This window comes from Myotis daubentonii, chromosome 15, assembly GCF_963259705.1.
Source record: "Myotis daubentonii chromosome 15, mMyoDau2.1, whole genome shotgun sequence".
Lineage (NCBI taxonomy): Eukaryota > Metazoa > Chordata > Mammalia > Chiroptera > Vespertilionidae > Myotis > Myotis daubentonii.
Window position 1 is genome coordinate 20,584,393 of NC_081854.1, and position 15,400 is coordinate 20,599,792.

Sequence of the window (15,400 nt, forward strand, 5' to 3'; positions counted from 1 at the left end):
CACTCAAAACAATTCAGCCAATGGGAGGAAAGAAGGCGCTTCCAAGACTTGATTCCCAAATCCTACGTCCCATACTAAAGATACCTATTCACCAATCACAAAAGCCTCTTCTCTCGCTCCGCCCCTTTCCCAGCTGCTGACCAATCCGGGTGTGGGTTTAACCCGGACTCTATTTCCCAGAAGAATTCGCGGCTCAAGGAGATTGGTCCGTGCCCATTCTCCTGGCGGCGGTTGGTGGATCCGCAGCTGAAAGTCGGCGGCTGCGCGTTTACCTGTCTCCCCTGGAACTCCTCGCACTGGCCCACCTCAGCCCGACGCTGGCCTCACGGACCCGGGCGCCGGCCCGAGCGCTGCCTCGGATTAGGTGTCGGTCGAGGTCGGCGCGCCCCACTTTGTCTCCCCGCGGCTCGGCCAGGTCCGGACTGCTGTCGCCTCGTCGCCATGGCGCCCACCATCCAGACCCAGGCACAGCGGGAAGATGGCCACAGGTAAACGCTTCACCTTATAGCTTTATTGTCTGTCCAGGTTTCGGCGAGGCGGGGGGTCGGGCTCAGAGTCTACTTCTAGCGTCGCAACCCCCCCAGGTCTGTCCGTGATGTCACGGAGCACTCAGAAGAGAGGGGTTTCTTTAGGGATGGGGTGTTGTCCCCCCCCACCCCCCCCAATGGAGTTCGAGAATTAAACTCTTGGAGATTTTATTCAGAAAGGCAATCCTCTTTTAAAAACTTGGAGATGCCCCCTTCACTCCTGTCAATTTCGTCTTCTCCATCTTTCTACCAATGTTTCTCTCTCTCTTACCCACCAGGCCCAATTCCCATCGGACTCTGCCTGAGAGGTGAGCCCCATTCTGTTTTCCTAAGAGGGGTGGGGCCAATGGGGGGTGGGAAACAGGTGGGCAGCAAGGGCCAGTTTCCACACCCAATGTATCAGCGGTTTTTATTTTTTTATTCCCAAACCCCCATCCTCCTCCCCTTTGGCAACCATTAGCTGTTTCTCTATATCTATGGGTCTGTTTCTATTTTGTTTTGTTTATTCATTTGTTTTGTGTGGGGTTTTTTAGTGGAATCATGTGGCATTTGTTTCTCTATTTCATTTAGCATAACACCGTCTGGATACACCCCTGTTGTCCCAAATGGCAAATTTTTATTCTTTTTTATTGTTGAATAATATTTCAATATATATATTGAATCTTCTTTATCCAGTCATCTATTGATGGACATCTAGGTTGCTTCTGTATCTCAGCTATTACTAGTAATGCTGCAGTGGACGTAGGGTTTAATGTTTTGAGGAATCTTTGTATTGTTTTCCATAGTGGCTGCGCTAATTTACAATCCCACCAACAGTGTATGAGAATTCCCTTTTCTCCACATCCTCACCAGCACTTATTTGTTCATTCTGACAGGTGGTGACAATCATTGTGGTTTTAATTTGCATTTCCCTGATGATGTTGAGCATCTTTTCATATGTCTGTTGGCCATCTGTTTGTCCTCTTTGGAGAATGTCTATTCAGGTCCTCTCCCTATTTATAAATGGACTAGTGGCCAGTGCATGAAATTCATGCACAGAGGAGAGGGTTCCCTCAGCCCAGCCTGCACCCTCTCCGATTGGGGATCCCTTGGAGGATGGCTGACTGCCCGATTCCTATGGGATTGGGCCTAAACCGGCAGTCGGACATCCCTCTCACAATCTGGGACCGCTGGCTCCTAACCGCTCACTTGCCTGACTGCCTGATTGCCCCTAACTGCCTCTGCCTGCCTGCCCCAACCCCTCTGCCTGCCTGCCCCGACCCCTCTGCCTGCCTGCCTGATTGCCCCTAACCTCTCTGCCTGCCTGTCTGATCGCCCCCAACTGCCCTCCCCTGCCAACCTGATCTCTCCCCCAATGGCCTTCCCCTGCCAACCTGATCTCGCCTGCCCCCAACTGCCCTCCCCTGCCAACCTGATCTCTCCCCCAATGGCCTTCCCCTGCCAACCTGATCTCGCCTGCCCCCAACTGCCCTCTCCTGCTGGCCTGATCTCTCGTCCTCAATGGCCCTCCCCTGCTGGCCTGATCTCGCCTCTCAACTGCCTTTCCCTGCCAGCCTGATCACCCCCAACTGCCCACTCCTGTAGGCCTGATCTCGCCCCCAAATGCCCTCCTCTGCTGGCCAATTTGGTTCTGATTGATCGGTTTCTATGCCAGTCAGCATCTCTGGGCCTATCAGCAGGGCCTGATCAGAGAGGCAAGTGCTGATCAACAGCTGCCACAATGGCTATGGATCAGACCCTGCTTTTCTCTTCAGGCATCTCACCGGGCCTGATTCACAGCCCCCTCAGCAGTCAGCGCTGGGTCACCATGCCTGCAGCCACAGCTGTCAGTGCTGGGTCGCCATGGCAACCCAGTGCTGACGGACCCAGGGTTTTTATATATTAGGATTGTTTTTGTGTGTGTGTTCGTGGGTTTTGTTTTTGTTTTGTTTTGATAAGTTGTGAGTTCCTAATATATTTTGGATATTAACCCATTATTGGATATATCATTTGTAAAAGTCTTCTCTCAGTAGGTTGTATTTTCATTTTGTAGATGGTTTCTTTTGAATGTGCAAAACCTTTTTAGTTTGATGTCGTCCCATTTGTTTATTTTTATTTATTTATATTTAAAATTTATTAGTATTTTTCAATATATTTTATTGGTTTTAGAGAGGAAGGGAGCAGGAGGTAGAAACATCAGTGAGAGGGAATCATTGATTGGCTGCCTCCTGCACACCCCCTACTGGGGATTGAGCCTGCAACTTGGGCATGTGCCCTTGACCGGAATTGAACCTGGAACCCTTCAGTCTGCAGGCTCTATCCACTGAGCCAAACCGGCTAGAACTATGTTTTGGCTTTTTTTTTTTTTTTTAAATATATTTTATTGATTTTCTACAGAGAGGAAGGGAGAGAGATAGAGAGTTAGAAACATCGATGAGAGAGAAACATCGATCAGTTGCCTCCTGCACATCCTCCACTGGGGATGTGCCCGCAACCCAGGTACATGCCCCTGACCGGAATCGAACCCGGGACCCTTCAGTCCACAGGCCGATGCTTTATCCATTGAGCCAAACCGGTTTCGGCTGTTTTGGCTTTTTAAAATATATTTTTATTGATTTCAGAAAGGGAGAGAGAGAGAAAACTGTCAAATGATGATAATCATTGATCGGCAGCCCCCTGCACACCTCCCATTTGGGGACTAAGCTTACAACCCAGGCATGCGCCCTGACAGGGAATGGAACCTCGACCTCCCGGTTCATAGGTCGGCACCCAACACTGAGAACACTGGCTGGGCGATCTGTGTGTTTTATTCTAGTACCATACTGTTTTGATTATTGTAGCTTTATACCATAGCTTATCAGGGAGTATGGAACCATCTTCCACTTCGTTCTTTTTCAAAATTTCTTTGGCTATTTGGAGTCTTTTGTGGTTCCATAGAAATTTTAGGATTCGTTATAGTTCTGAGACGAATGCCATTGGTGTTTTAATAGGGATAACATGGACTCTGTAATTTGCTTTAGGTAGTAAGGACATTTTAACAATATTAATCCTTACAATCCATGAGCAAGGTATGTCTTCCATTTATTCACATTTTCAACTTATTTCTTCAGTGTCTTACAGTTTTCTGAGTAGAGGTCTTTTATGCCTTTGGTTAAATTTATTCCTAGGTGTTTTATGCTTTTTGATGTAATTGTAAATGGGTTTTTCTTAATTTCTCCTTATCATTTGTTATTGGTATGTAGAAATGCCACAGATTTCTGTATATTGAGTCTGTATCCTACAACTTTACTGAATTCATTTATTCTAATTTCTTTTTGGTGGGATTATTTAGGGTTTTTTATATATTGTATGTCATCTGCAAATAATGAGAGTTTTAGTTCTTCCTTTCTGATTTGGATGCTTTTTTTTTTCTTTTTCTTGTCTGATTGCTGTGGCTAGGATTTCCAATACTACGTTGAATAGAAGTGGTGATAATGAGCGTCCTTGTCTTTTTTCTGATCTTAGAGGAAAAGCTTTCAGCTTTTCACCATTGAGTATATTAGCTGTGGGTTTGGCATATATAAGCCTTTATTATGTTATGTCCCTTCCATAAGCACTTTGTAGAGAGCTTTTATCATAAAATGATGCTTAATTTTTAAAGATAATGTTTTTATTGATTTTAGAGAGAGAGGAAGGGAGGAGAATGGAAACATCAATGAGAGAGAAACGTTTATTGGCTGCCTCCTGTACACCCCTGTCTGATTGCTGTGGCTAGGATTTATTATATATTCTTGTCTCCTTTGGTGTAGATTAGCCCACAACCTGGGCACGTGCCTTCACTGGGAATTGAACTGGTGACCTCTTGGTTCATGGATCAGTGCTCAACCACTGATCCACACACTGGCCAGGCAAAATGATGCTTAATTTTATCAAACACTTTCTCTGCATTTATCCTTTTTTTTTTTTTTTAACTTGATGTGTCAAATTGATTTACTGATATTGAACCATCTTTGCATCACTGGGATAAATCCCACTTGGTCATGGTGTATAACCCTTTTAATGTATTGTTGAGTCCAGTTTGCTAATATTTTGTTGAGAATTTTTGCATCTGTGTTCATCAAGAATATTAGCTAGTAATTTTCTTTTGTTGTTGTTAATCCTCACCCAAGGATATTTTTCCACTGATTTTTAGGGAGAGTGGAAGAGAGAGGGAAAGAGAGAAACATGGATTGAGAGAAACACATCTATTGATTGTCTCCTGCACAAGCCCGCAACTGAGGTATGTGCCCAAGACTGGAATTGAACCTGGGACCCTTTGGTCCGCAGGCCGACGCTCTATCCACTGAGCCAAACTGGCTAGGGCTTTTTTTTTTTTTTTTTTTTTTTACTTTTTATAAGAGTTTATTTGAGCCAAGCTAACATGCAGGAGAGCAAGATCTCAAATGCTCCCTTTTTGTAATGTCTTTGGTTTCAGTATTAAGGTAATGCTGTCTTTGTAGAATGAATTTGGAAGTGTTCCTTCCTTTTCAATTTTTGGAGATAGTTTAAGGATTGATGTTAACTCTTTGAATGTTTGGTGGAATTCACCTATGAAGCCATTTGGTCCTGGACTTTTATTTGTTGAGAGTTTTTTTTTTTTTTTAAATATATTTTATTGATTTTTTACAGAGAGGAAGGGAGAGAGATAGAGAGTTGGAAACATCGATGAGAGAGAAACATCGATCAGCTGCCTCCTGCACACCCACTACTGGGGATGTGCCCGCAACCAAGGTACATGCCCTTGACCGGAATCGAATCTGGGACCTTTCAGTCCGCAGGCCGACGCTCTATCCACCGAGCCAAACCGGCTAGGGCGAGAGTTTTTTTTATTACTACTTCAATTTCATTGCCAGTAATTGCTCTGTTTAGATTTTCTATTTCAATCTGGTTCAGTCTAAGGAGGTTATGTTATTTCTAGAAATTTATCCATTTCTTCTAGGTTGTCAAATTTGTTAGCCTATAATTGTATTTTTTGAGTGACTCTGTTTATCTGTGGTGTTGGCTGTACCTTCTCTTTCATTTATGATTTTATTTGGGCCTTCTTTACTAAAGGTTTGTTAAATTTGTTTATCTTTTCAAGGAATCAGCTTTTAGTCTAATTGATGTTTTCTACTGTTTTTAAAATTTCTATTTATTTCCATTCTGATCTTAACTATTTCCTTCCTTCTGTTTACTTTGGGTTTTATTTGTTCTTTTCTAGTTTCCTTAGGTATAGAGTTAGATTGTTTATTTGGATTTTCCTTTTTAAAAGATTTTTAAGAATTGACTTTTAAAAATATATATATTTTTTATTGATTTCAGAGAGCAAGGGAGAGGGAGATAGAGACAGAAACATCAATGATGAGAGAGAATCATTGATTGGCTGCCTTCTGCACACACCCCTATTAGGGATCCAGCCTGCAACCCAGGCATGTGCCCTTGACCAGAATAGAACCCAGGACCCTTCAGTCTGCAGGCCATTGCTCTATACACGAGCCAAAATGGCTAGGGCAAGAATTTATTTTTAAAGAGAGAGAGAAACATAGATGTGAGAGCGAAACATCGATTGGCTGCTTCCTGTATGCCTGCTGCTGGGACATGTCCCCTGACTGGGAATTGAACCAGCAACCTTTTGGTGCCCAGGATGACATCCAACCAAGAGAGCCATACTGGCCAGGGCTATTGGGATTTTTCTCATTTTTTGAGGTAGGCCTGTATAACTATGAGCTTCCTTCTTAAAGCTGCTTTTACTGCATCCAGTAAATCTTGAAAAGTTTTCTTTCAACATACCTATGTTGTTTAGTCTCCATGTTTTTTTCCCTAGTTTTCTTCCCGTAGTTGATTACTAGTTGGATGATATTGAGGTTAGAAAAGATGCTTGATAATGATTTCAATCTTTTTGAATTTGAGGCTTGTTTTGTGGTCCTAGTCTGAAGGGTGTGCCATGTGCATTTAAAAAATGTGCATTCTGCCCTAACTGGTTTGGCTTAGTGGATAGAGCGTTGGCCTGCGGACTGAAGGGTCCCAGGTTTGATTCCGGCCAAGGGCATGTACCTTGGTTGCAGGCACATACCCAGTAGGGTATGCAGGAGGCAGCTGATTGATGTTTCTCTCTCTCATCGATGTTTCTAACTCTCTATCCCTCTCCCTTCATCTCTGTAAAAAATCAATAAAATACATTTTTTAAAAAAGTGCATTCTGCAGCTTTTGGGATGAAACGTTTTATAAATGTCCATTAAGTCCATCTGGTCTAATGTGACAGTTAAGGCCATTATTTCCCTATTAATTTTGTGTCTCAATGAACTTATCCATTGATGTGAATGGGGTGTTAAAGTTACCTACTGTATTTTATTACTGTGGATTTCTCCCTTTATGTCCATTAATATTTGCTTTATATATTTAGGTGCTCCTATGTTGGGTATGTAGATATTTACAATTGCTTTATTCTCTTCTTGGATTTACCCTCTGTAATTATGTAGTGTCCTTGTTTGTCTTTACATTTTTTGTTTTAAAGTCTGTTTTGTCTGATATGGTTATTGCTACTCCATTTTTTAAATTTTTTTTTCCATTTGAAAACAATAATTTATTGCTTTTTCTGCCCTCGTGCTATATAATGGAATTTTCATTTCATTTCTGAAAAATAAATTGGCCAATAAATTCATTTTGTTTTGCTTCTACTTTATGCAAGGCTTCCTATTCAACCCAGTGTCTTTCAAGCTGCATTTTCTTTTCTGCTATTAGTCCTTGGAGTTGGGCTGTTGGGCTTCTCTCTGTTTTGCTATAAATTTGAGCAAATTCTGAGCACCAAAGGCCTTCATCTTCTCCTTTTCTGCTTCTTTTGCAAGTTGGTCAGCAAGCTCAAGTAAACCACCAACTACTAGTATTTTCTGAAATTGGCCAATTTTGTCCACAAAGCCCTTCCTTGAGCTCTATGGTCTGGGTAACCTCTGGTTCCAACACCCGCAGCTTGTTTAGTTCATCAAAGTGTAGCCCTGCTTCACCCAGGATGTCCTTGGCCATAGCTTCCGACCCTGCAGCGGTGGCAAACAGCCCAGGCTGAAGTTGGCAGGTAGTTTCTCTCTGGTCCGCAGCAGCGGTACCTGGCCCACCAGTCTCAGCTGCTGCCATGGCTACAGCAGTTTATTTTTATTAAAAATTTATAGCCTGGCTGATGTGGCTCAGTGGATTAAGCATCATCCAATTCCCAGTCAGGGCACATGACTCAGTTGCAGGCCCAATCCCCAGTAGGGGACGTGCAGGTGGCAATTGATTGATGTTCTCTCTCATAGATGTTTCTATCTCTTCCTCTCCCTTCCTCTCTATCTACAAATAAAAACATTTTAAAAAAACATTTTATATTTCCTGATTTTTAGAGAGAAACACTGATTTGTTGTTCCACTTATTTATGTATTCAGTGGTTGATGTGTCCTGACTGGGGATTGAATCTGCAACCTTGGCATATCAGAACAATGCTCTAACCAATTGAACTACCTAGCCAGGGATCCAGCTTTCCTTTTGTTTCTATTTATATGGGGTATCTTTTTTCCATCCTTTCACTCTCAGCCGGTATATGCCTTTTTTTCTTTAATATATGTTTTTTTATTTCAAAGAGGGAGAGGGAGAGAAATACAAATATCAATGATGAAAAAGAATCACTGATCTACTAGGGATCGAGCCTGAAACCCAGGCATGTGCCCCGAATGGGAATCTAACCATGACTTCCTGGTTCATAGGTCAACACTCAACCATTGAACCACACTGGCTGAGCTGGTATATGTATTTTTTTTTAAATGTTTTTTTGATTTTAGGGAGAGGGAGAGATAGAAACATCAATGAGAGAGAACATCGATTGCCTGCCTCCTGCATGCCCCCTACTGGGGATCGGGTCTGCAACCCAGGCATGTGCCCTGACTGGAATTGAACCCGTGTCCTCTTGGTGCATGGGTCAACGCTCAACCACTGAGCCACACTGGCCAGGCATCAGTCTATATATGTCTTTCAATTTGAAGTGAGTCTCTTGTAAGCAACATGTAGCTGTGTCATGTTTTTGTTTCTTTTTTGCTGCTACTGCCACCACTACCCTTGTTGGGTCATTTTTTTTTAACTTACTGTCTAAGGTTTTACATATGTCTCCTTTTTCCCTGATTGACACCCCCACTCCCCCGCCATTCCCACCTTGGGCAAACCCCCACCGCCCCAGTGTCTGTGTCCATTGGTTATGCTAATATGCATGCATACAAGTCCTTTGGTTGCTAACACTTCCCCCACCCCCCATTGTCTCTGGATCTATTTTCTTTTTTTAAAAAATATATTTTATTGATTTTTTACAGAGGAAGGGAGAGGGATAGAGAGTTAGAAACATCAACGAGAGAAACATTTAAAGTAATTATTGGCAAGTATGCACTTACTGCCATTTTGTTCACTTTTTGGTCATTTTTATAGCTCTCCTTTGTTCCTTCTTGTGGTTTGCTGGCTTTCTTTAGTATTTTGTTTGGGTTCCTTCTCTTCTTTGTATAACTTTTGTAGGTTTTGTATAGCTTTTGAGGTTTATGGCTATCACTAGCAGTTTGTTTTAAGCTAATAGGCATTTAAATTCAAATATATTCTATAAGGATTACATTTTTACACCCCCTCCACATTTTGTTATTGACGTTATGTTTTCGGTTTTTTTTGTGTTGTCTCCTCTCTACTTACTGTAGTTTGAGTTTGATACTTTTTCTTTTGACCTTCATAGTAGCTTTTTAAAGGAGCTGTTCTATTCATAGATCTGGAGTGGTCTGCCGAGTCAAGTACTGCAATAGCCTCCCTGACATCCCCTTCGACCCCAAGTTTATTACCTACCCTTTCGACCAGAACAGGTGAGACTTAAGATTGGGAATGGGAAACAACTCAGAGTATGAGCTCTTGCAGGCAAGGACTGCTTCTCTTATTGATTGTTCTCTCTTCTGGGCCTAGAACAGTACCCTGCACATACTACAGTAGTAGGTGCCTGATAAACATTTGGTAATGAGCAAGCAGTGTCCAAGTCTCTTTCCATTGGAGAGCAAGTGTTCGGACTTGGACATGGGGGAACACTCCACTCTTGAGTTCCTCCCTATAGAAGTTTAGCCTCTGTGAAGCAGGGATTTGAGGGGTAAAGCTGAGTCAGGAAACCATAATGGGCATGTTTCCCTACCCAGGTTCGTTCAGTACAAAGCAACTTCCTTGGAAAAACAGCACAAACATGACCTCCTGACTGAGCCAGACCTGGGGGTCACCATTGACCTCATCAACCCTGACACCTACCGCATTGACCCCAATGGTATGTAGCGAGGCAGGGAGGACCTGCTTTAGACTAGCAAAGGCCAGGCCTGGACCTCCATCATGGTTTCTTACCCCCTTTCTCTCCTCTAGTACTCTTAGATCCAGCTGATGAGAAGCTTCTGGAAGAAGAGATTCAGGCCCCCACTAGCTCCAAGAGGTGAGGGGGTAGGATGCTGAGTGGGGACTGGGGACTGGCTCCAATGGAAGGAGGGTGGTGAGGTCCTGAAGTGTCTGATCCTCCACCTTAGGTCTCAGCAGCATGCAAAGGTGGTGCCATGGATGCGGAAGACAGAGTATATCTCCACTGAGTTCAACCGTTATGGCATCTCCAATGAGAAGCCTGAGGTGAAGTAAGTTGTGGTAGGTAGGGAGGGAAGGTAGAAATTTCAGATGTGTCCAGTGGTCCCTAAAGGCCTTTCTCTTCACCCGTAGGATTGGGGTTTCTGTAAAACAGCAGTTCACTGAGGAAGAAATTTACAAAGATAGGGATAGCCAGATAACAGCCATTGAGAAGACTTTTGAGGATGCCCAGAAGTCGGTAACTGAGGGACTAAGATGGGGAGGCAGAAAAAGAGGTGGCTTCAAGCTCTTCATCCTCCTTCTCACCCTGTTTTTGTCCCTACCAGATCTCCCAGCATTACAGCAAGCCCCGAGTGACACCGGTGGAGGTCATGCCCGTCTTCCCAGACTTTAAGGTCAGATTTGGTACAGGAGGCAGAGCGAGATAGCCTGTCATCTCTGCACATCTCACTTCTAACTCCAGTGTCCTCTGTCCAACAGATGTGGATTAATCCATGTGCTCAGGTAATCTTTGACTCAGACCCAGCCCCCAAGGACACGAGTGGTGCAGCTGCATTGGAGATGATGTCTCAAGCCATGATCAGGTAAGTGTCCCTGCTGCCAACCTTGGCCTATTTCTCATTGCCCTTTGTCCTCATTTATCACTGCTCTTCCTCTTCCCCCAACCAGGGGCATGATGGATGAGGAAGGGAACCAGTTTGTGGCCTACTTCCTGCCTGTGGAAGAGACATTGAAGAAACGAAAGCGGGACCAGGAAGAGGAAATGGACTATGCACCGGATGATGTGTGCGTGGGTTGGGGATTGAGAAGTGTGTCTCTCTTTCTCCCTCAAAGGGAAGAAATGGGGCTAACCCTGTCCCCCTCATCCTCAGATATGACTACAAGATTGCTCGGGAGTACAACTGGAATGTGAAGAACAAAGCTAGCAAGGGTTATGAGGAAAACTACTTCTTCATCTTCCGAGAGGGTGATGGAGTTTACTACAATGAGTTGGAGACCAGGTACTCAGCGCATATACCTCAGATTTCTACCTCAGAGTAGCCTGGGCCCATGCTTCAGGGTCAAGACCCTAGGATATGCCACCTTGGAGGTCATTTGTACCCAAGGATTTGTCACATGCATTTGTAAGCGACTAGCAGAAGCCTGCTCATGCATGTGGGCTAGATCTGTTTCTAACACAGTAACCCACTAGAGATATTTAGACCTTTTATGCAGGGTAGACAGCCAAATTTCCTGATATTAAGAGACTTCATGTGAAAGTAAACATAGCTAAAGTATGGGGTTATACATAAAATTAGCATATTTAAAATGAAATCCTGGATACCCAAGTTAAAAAATGTGACCCCAAAACTTTTCCCTGATGGCTAAAAGATTATTTTTGGCTGGGGCCTTTGGTATAAGGGTTGGGAAAAAGTGTGACCTTGAATTTTAAGTAGAGATTACAAATTCTGATCCTGTAAGCCAACGAGGAAATGTGAAAGAAGGCACAATGGGCTGGTGGGGTCTGGGTGACCTAGAGCTCTTGGCACTCTCTAAGGGGCACCACAACCCAGCTCAACAAAAGATTCCAACCCATTGCTGACATGCTGTAGAAGGCTAAGAGGCCTGTGTAACGGGGCCATAGATTCATATTTTCCCTAAACCAGAGATCTAGGTTCTATGTTTTTAAGTGTTGGTAACTAATTCATATTAAAGTCTATACACACACTTTATAAAGTGCAGAGCAATCAAATTGGTATCTTGGGAGCAATAACCTTTCCCCTCGTCTGCCCCAAACCAGAGTTTAGTCTCCCTTATTAAATCTGTATTTATTCTTATCTGTTCTGGGCTAAGCATTGGTGAGGAATTGAAGAACCAAGTTGAACCATACCCCTCACTGGGGTTTTTAACTGCATCTTCCTCGCCCCTCTCCCAACTTGCCCACTGCAGGGTCCGCCTAAGTAAGCGCAGGGCCAAGGCTGGGGTTCAGTCGGGTACCAATGCCCTGCTTGTGGTCAAACACCGGGACATGAATGAGAAGGAATTAGAAGCCCAGGTAACAATTACCACTGGTTCAGGGAACCCATGGGGAGTGTGGTGGTGGGTAAAGAGGGAAACAGAAGCCTGATAGAATACTTTCCCTCCCCTCCTGCTGCTTCCCAGGAGGCACGGAAGGCCCAGCTGGAGAACCATGAACCTGAGGAAGAGGAGGAAGAAGAAATGGAGACAGAAGAGAAAGAAGCTGGGGGCTCAGGTAAAGCTGCATAAGCTAATCCCTGGAAACCCTGGGAGGGTGGAAAACTGGGTCTCACTTCTTTCTGTTCCCTCAACAGATGAGGAGCAAGAGAAGGACAGCAGCAGTGAGAAAGAAGGCAGTGAGGATGAGCGCTCAGGCAGTGAGAGTGAGCGGGAAGAGGGTGATAGGGATGAAGCAAGTGACAAGAGTGGTAGCGGCGAGGAGAGCAGTGAGGATGAGGCCCGAGCTGCCCGGGACAAAGAGGAGATCTTCGGCAGTGATGCGGACTCAGAGGACGCCGACTCTGATGACGAAGACAGAGGACGGGCCCATGGTAGTGACAATGATTCAGAGAGTGGCAGCGATGGAGGTGACCAGCGGAGCCCCAGTCCCAGCCGCAGCCCCAGTGGCAGCGCCAGTCCCTTCCCCAGTGGCAGTGAGCACTCAGCCCAGGAGGATGGCAGTGAAGCCCCAGCTTCTGATTCCAGCGAGGCAGACAGTGACAGTGACTGAGTCCTGTCCGGGCCGGCGCAGACATGGTGATTCTGTGCAGGAAGGCACTTCTCTGTGGTGTATTTGCGAGCCTTTCACTGTTTCCCTTCTCTCCTCCAACCCTTTGCTGTTAATAAAACCAGTTTCTCCCCTTCCCAGTCCTTATGGTCTCCTTCTGTCTACATCGCCCCCCTCGCACTCCATCAGCTTCTCCATCCCCCCGGTACTCAGTGGCCTCAGCTAAACGGCATAGAAGCAAAGGCCCAGGTTTTAAAGGAAATGTAGCATAACAAAGATCAGAATCCTTTTTTTGTTATGTTGTTTCTTTTTTTTCTTTTTTTCCAAAATAAGCCCAGACCATTAAACAAGTGAAACGCCAACAAATAAATCTCCAACAGCGAGAAAAACTGTACAGTTACTCAAAGCTGATTCTGCCAGTGGGGCTGGGGATAGAAGGGAGGGTGAAATCATGGCGGGGGTGGGGGTGGGGGTGGGGAGTGTCTGGGGGCTGGAGCTGGAGGGTCAGGGTCCTGCCCATCAGAGTGAGGCCGCCAGCGTCCTGCACACTCTGGTCAGGTTGGGGGAGGGAGGCAGCATTGCCTCCCATTGTGTGTGTGTGTGTGTTGGGCGGGAGGGTGTCCCTCACTACCTCCCAGTGCCAGGCAGAGCCAGCTCACCCTGATGAATAGTGAACAAGATGGGACTGGCTGGGAGGAGGTGAGGGTCCTGTAAGAGGGACACCCTGCAGATTCCAAACGAGGTGGCCCCTGTCCATCCCACTTCCCTGGGCTAGTGGGAGGGGAATTGGGGAAGCCCTGGGAGTTTGAGGGGAATGAGCAAAGGCACAGAAACATGGAGGGGCCGGGGTGGGGGACTTGCATAGGTTGATGAGTGTGCAAGAGGTACATAAATAAACCTGACACCCCACCCAGCCCGGCACTGGGAGAGGAGGTAGGGACCTGGAGCAGGTCCCCAGGGCTACACCCCCTCTCCCCCAGGCTTTTTCCCTCTCCCTGGGCTCAGAGTTGAGGGAGGTCCAGACCTGGAGGGCAGGGGCAAAAATAGGGGAATGGGGTGAGAGTGCTGGGAGGGCGGTGGTTTTAAAATTTTTTTGGTTTTTTGTTTTTTCCCAACATCTTTAATAACATACACAATGGTTACCAGCCATATTCATAACAAAAGTTATTCATAAAATGTATCTAAAAATAACATTTTTTCCCTTTCGGTGTGAAAAGCTTGAGAATGTCCCAGTGTGTATGGGAGGGTTGAGGGGGGAGGGAGTTGGAATAGGGGACCCTGGCTTCCCCACAACCTGAACCCTCAAATCCCCTCCCTCCACCTGGGCCCCAGCACAACCCAGCAGTAGGAACAGGGACCAGAGGCTCTGTATGACTCCAGGGCTGGGGGAATCTCTGGGTTATGATATAGTGTTCCACTTAATGAGGTCATGACATAATGGGGAGTGGGGGAAGAAACCAAAACCAAACAATCCCCTTTCCCTTATTCCTTACCCCCAAGTCTTTCAGCAACCAGACCTGGGAGTGAAGAGTATGTTGATGGGGGAAGGGGATGTTAAGGCAACAGACTTCCTGACCTCATTGGCTGTCCTGGCTCCCCACCTTCAACTAATGCATCTGGGGAGCCAAGGCTGGGGGGAAGTGGGGAAGAGCTAGGGGGTCTGGAGGAGGGGGCTCTGCCCCTCTCCCCTCATAAAATTCAGGTTCCCCCTGCCACTTTCTTGGCTCAGAAAGAGGCCTGGGGATTCTAAAAATGAGAGGGAATGATCAGAGAAAAACCGTTAAGAACTATATAAATATGTATCTTAAATAGGCCTAAGAAATTAATTGTAGAGAACCTCTGATAAACAGGGCAAAAGGAGGTGAGTGAGAAGAGGATGGCTCCTGTCCTCGGGGAATGATGGAAATTGGGAAGGAGAAGAAGGTGGCGAGGAGAAAGATTCCTCTCCTCACCTACCTTCTCCTTAGCGCCTCTCAAAATAATCAGGAGAGCAGGTTATCTTACCCAGCTTGTCTCTCCCCAAATGTCTGATGGTTCTGAGCAGGCCCCATAAGATAGTGGGTCAGTGAGTCTCAGGGGATGAGGGAGCTGCTCCCTCAGGAGGGGCAGGTGAACATTCTGGAGGAAGCAGGGGTGGGATGGGGCCAGGTGAGCTATAAGGAAGAAAGGGGGGCCGGCAGGCTGGCCAAGCTCCTGCCCCCTTTATTCTGGCTGCCCCTACCTTCCGGGGCCTCGGCAGAGATCCCTCAATGGGCCCGAGAGTGAGCAAGGCAGGTGCCAATGTTAAACAAAAGTTAAAAGGATGAGAGAGTAGAAAAATATTAGAATGTATAGCTGAGCCAGCCCACCCTCTCGCTGTCGCAGAGAAGCCCGTTGGGGGTTGGCCCCCGCCCGCCGCCCAGGGAGCCTATGGGTGCGCTGGGCTGTGGGTCCCGTCAGATGGTGGAGGTTTTGTCTGTCCCATCTGTGGTAAGAAAGGGAGGAAGGGAGGAAGATCAGGAGCTGGTGGGAGGCTTGAGAAAAGATGCTCAGGTAGCCTGCCATCCCAGTCAGGTCCTCCCTGAAGTAC

The 15,400-nt window shown here is 45.9% G+C and overlaps 2 protein-coding genes and 1 pseudogene across 8 annotated transcripts in view; 1 reads left to right on the plus strand and 2 right to left on the minus strand.

Moving 5' to 3' along the window:
- Window positions 1-202: 202 nt before the first annotated feature.
- PAF1 (PAF1 homolog, Paf1/RNA polymerase II complex component) lies at window positions 203-13,057 on the plus strand. Of its 5 annotated transcripts, XM_059666581.1 has the most exons (14): window positions 206-488; window positions 806-835; window positions 9,269-9,361; window positions 9,683-9,804; window positions 9,897-9,963; window positions 10,055-10,156; window positions 10,239-10,344; window positions 10,433-10,501; window positions 10,587-10,690; window positions 10,776-10,892; window positions 10,979-11,107; window positions 12,036-12,141; window positions 12,249-12,339; window positions 12,419-12,967. In XM_059666581.1, exons 1-14 carry the CDS (start codon window positions 442-444, stop codon window positions 12,832-12,834), a joined length of 1,599 nt encoding a protein of 532 aa, XP_059522564.1. In that variant the 5' UTR covers window positions 206-441; the 3' UTR covers window positions 12,835-12,967. The 5 variants fall into 5 exon arrangements, with proteins under 5 accessions (XP_059522561.1, XP_059522566.1, XP_059522563.1 ...); XM_059666578.1 differs by lacking the exon at window positions 12,036-12,141 and having other exon boundaries at window positions 203-488; window positions 12,419-13,057; XM_059666583.1 differs by lacking the exon at window positions 806-835 and having other exon boundaries at window positions 203-488; window positions 12,600-13,057.
- Window positions 5,340-8,647, minus strand: LOC132216907 (intraflagellar transport protein 20 homolog; annotated as a pseudogene).
- Window positions 8,915-15,400, minus strand: part of SAMD4B (sterile alpha motif domain containing 4B) — a 47,682-nt gene continuing 41,196 nt past the window's right edge. For all 3 annotated transcript variants that reach the window (XM_059666576.1, XM_059666577.1, XM_059666575.1), the window contains one exon: window positions 8,915-15,295. In XM_059666576.1, coding sequence (XP_059522559.1) covers window positions 15,267-15,295 — 29 coding nt within the window. In that variant the 3' untranslated portion in view covers window positions 8,915-15,266. The remainder of the gene's footprint in view (window positions 15,296-15,400) is intronic.

Bases quoted from the DNA above. Each gene is read 5' to 3' on its own strand.
- PAF1 (XM_059666578.1), top strand. From the start codon at position 442: ATGGCGCCCACCATCCAGACCCAGGCACAGCGGGAAGATGGCCACAG. The intron at 489-805 runs GTAAACGCTTCA...CTTACCCACCAG, and splicing joins CAGCGGGAAGATGGCCACAG to GCCCAATTCCCATCGGACTC. The intron at 10,345-10,432 runs GTAACTGAGGGA...TGTCCCTACCAG, and splicing joins TTGAGGATGCCCAGAAGTCG to ATCTCCCAGCATTACAGCAA.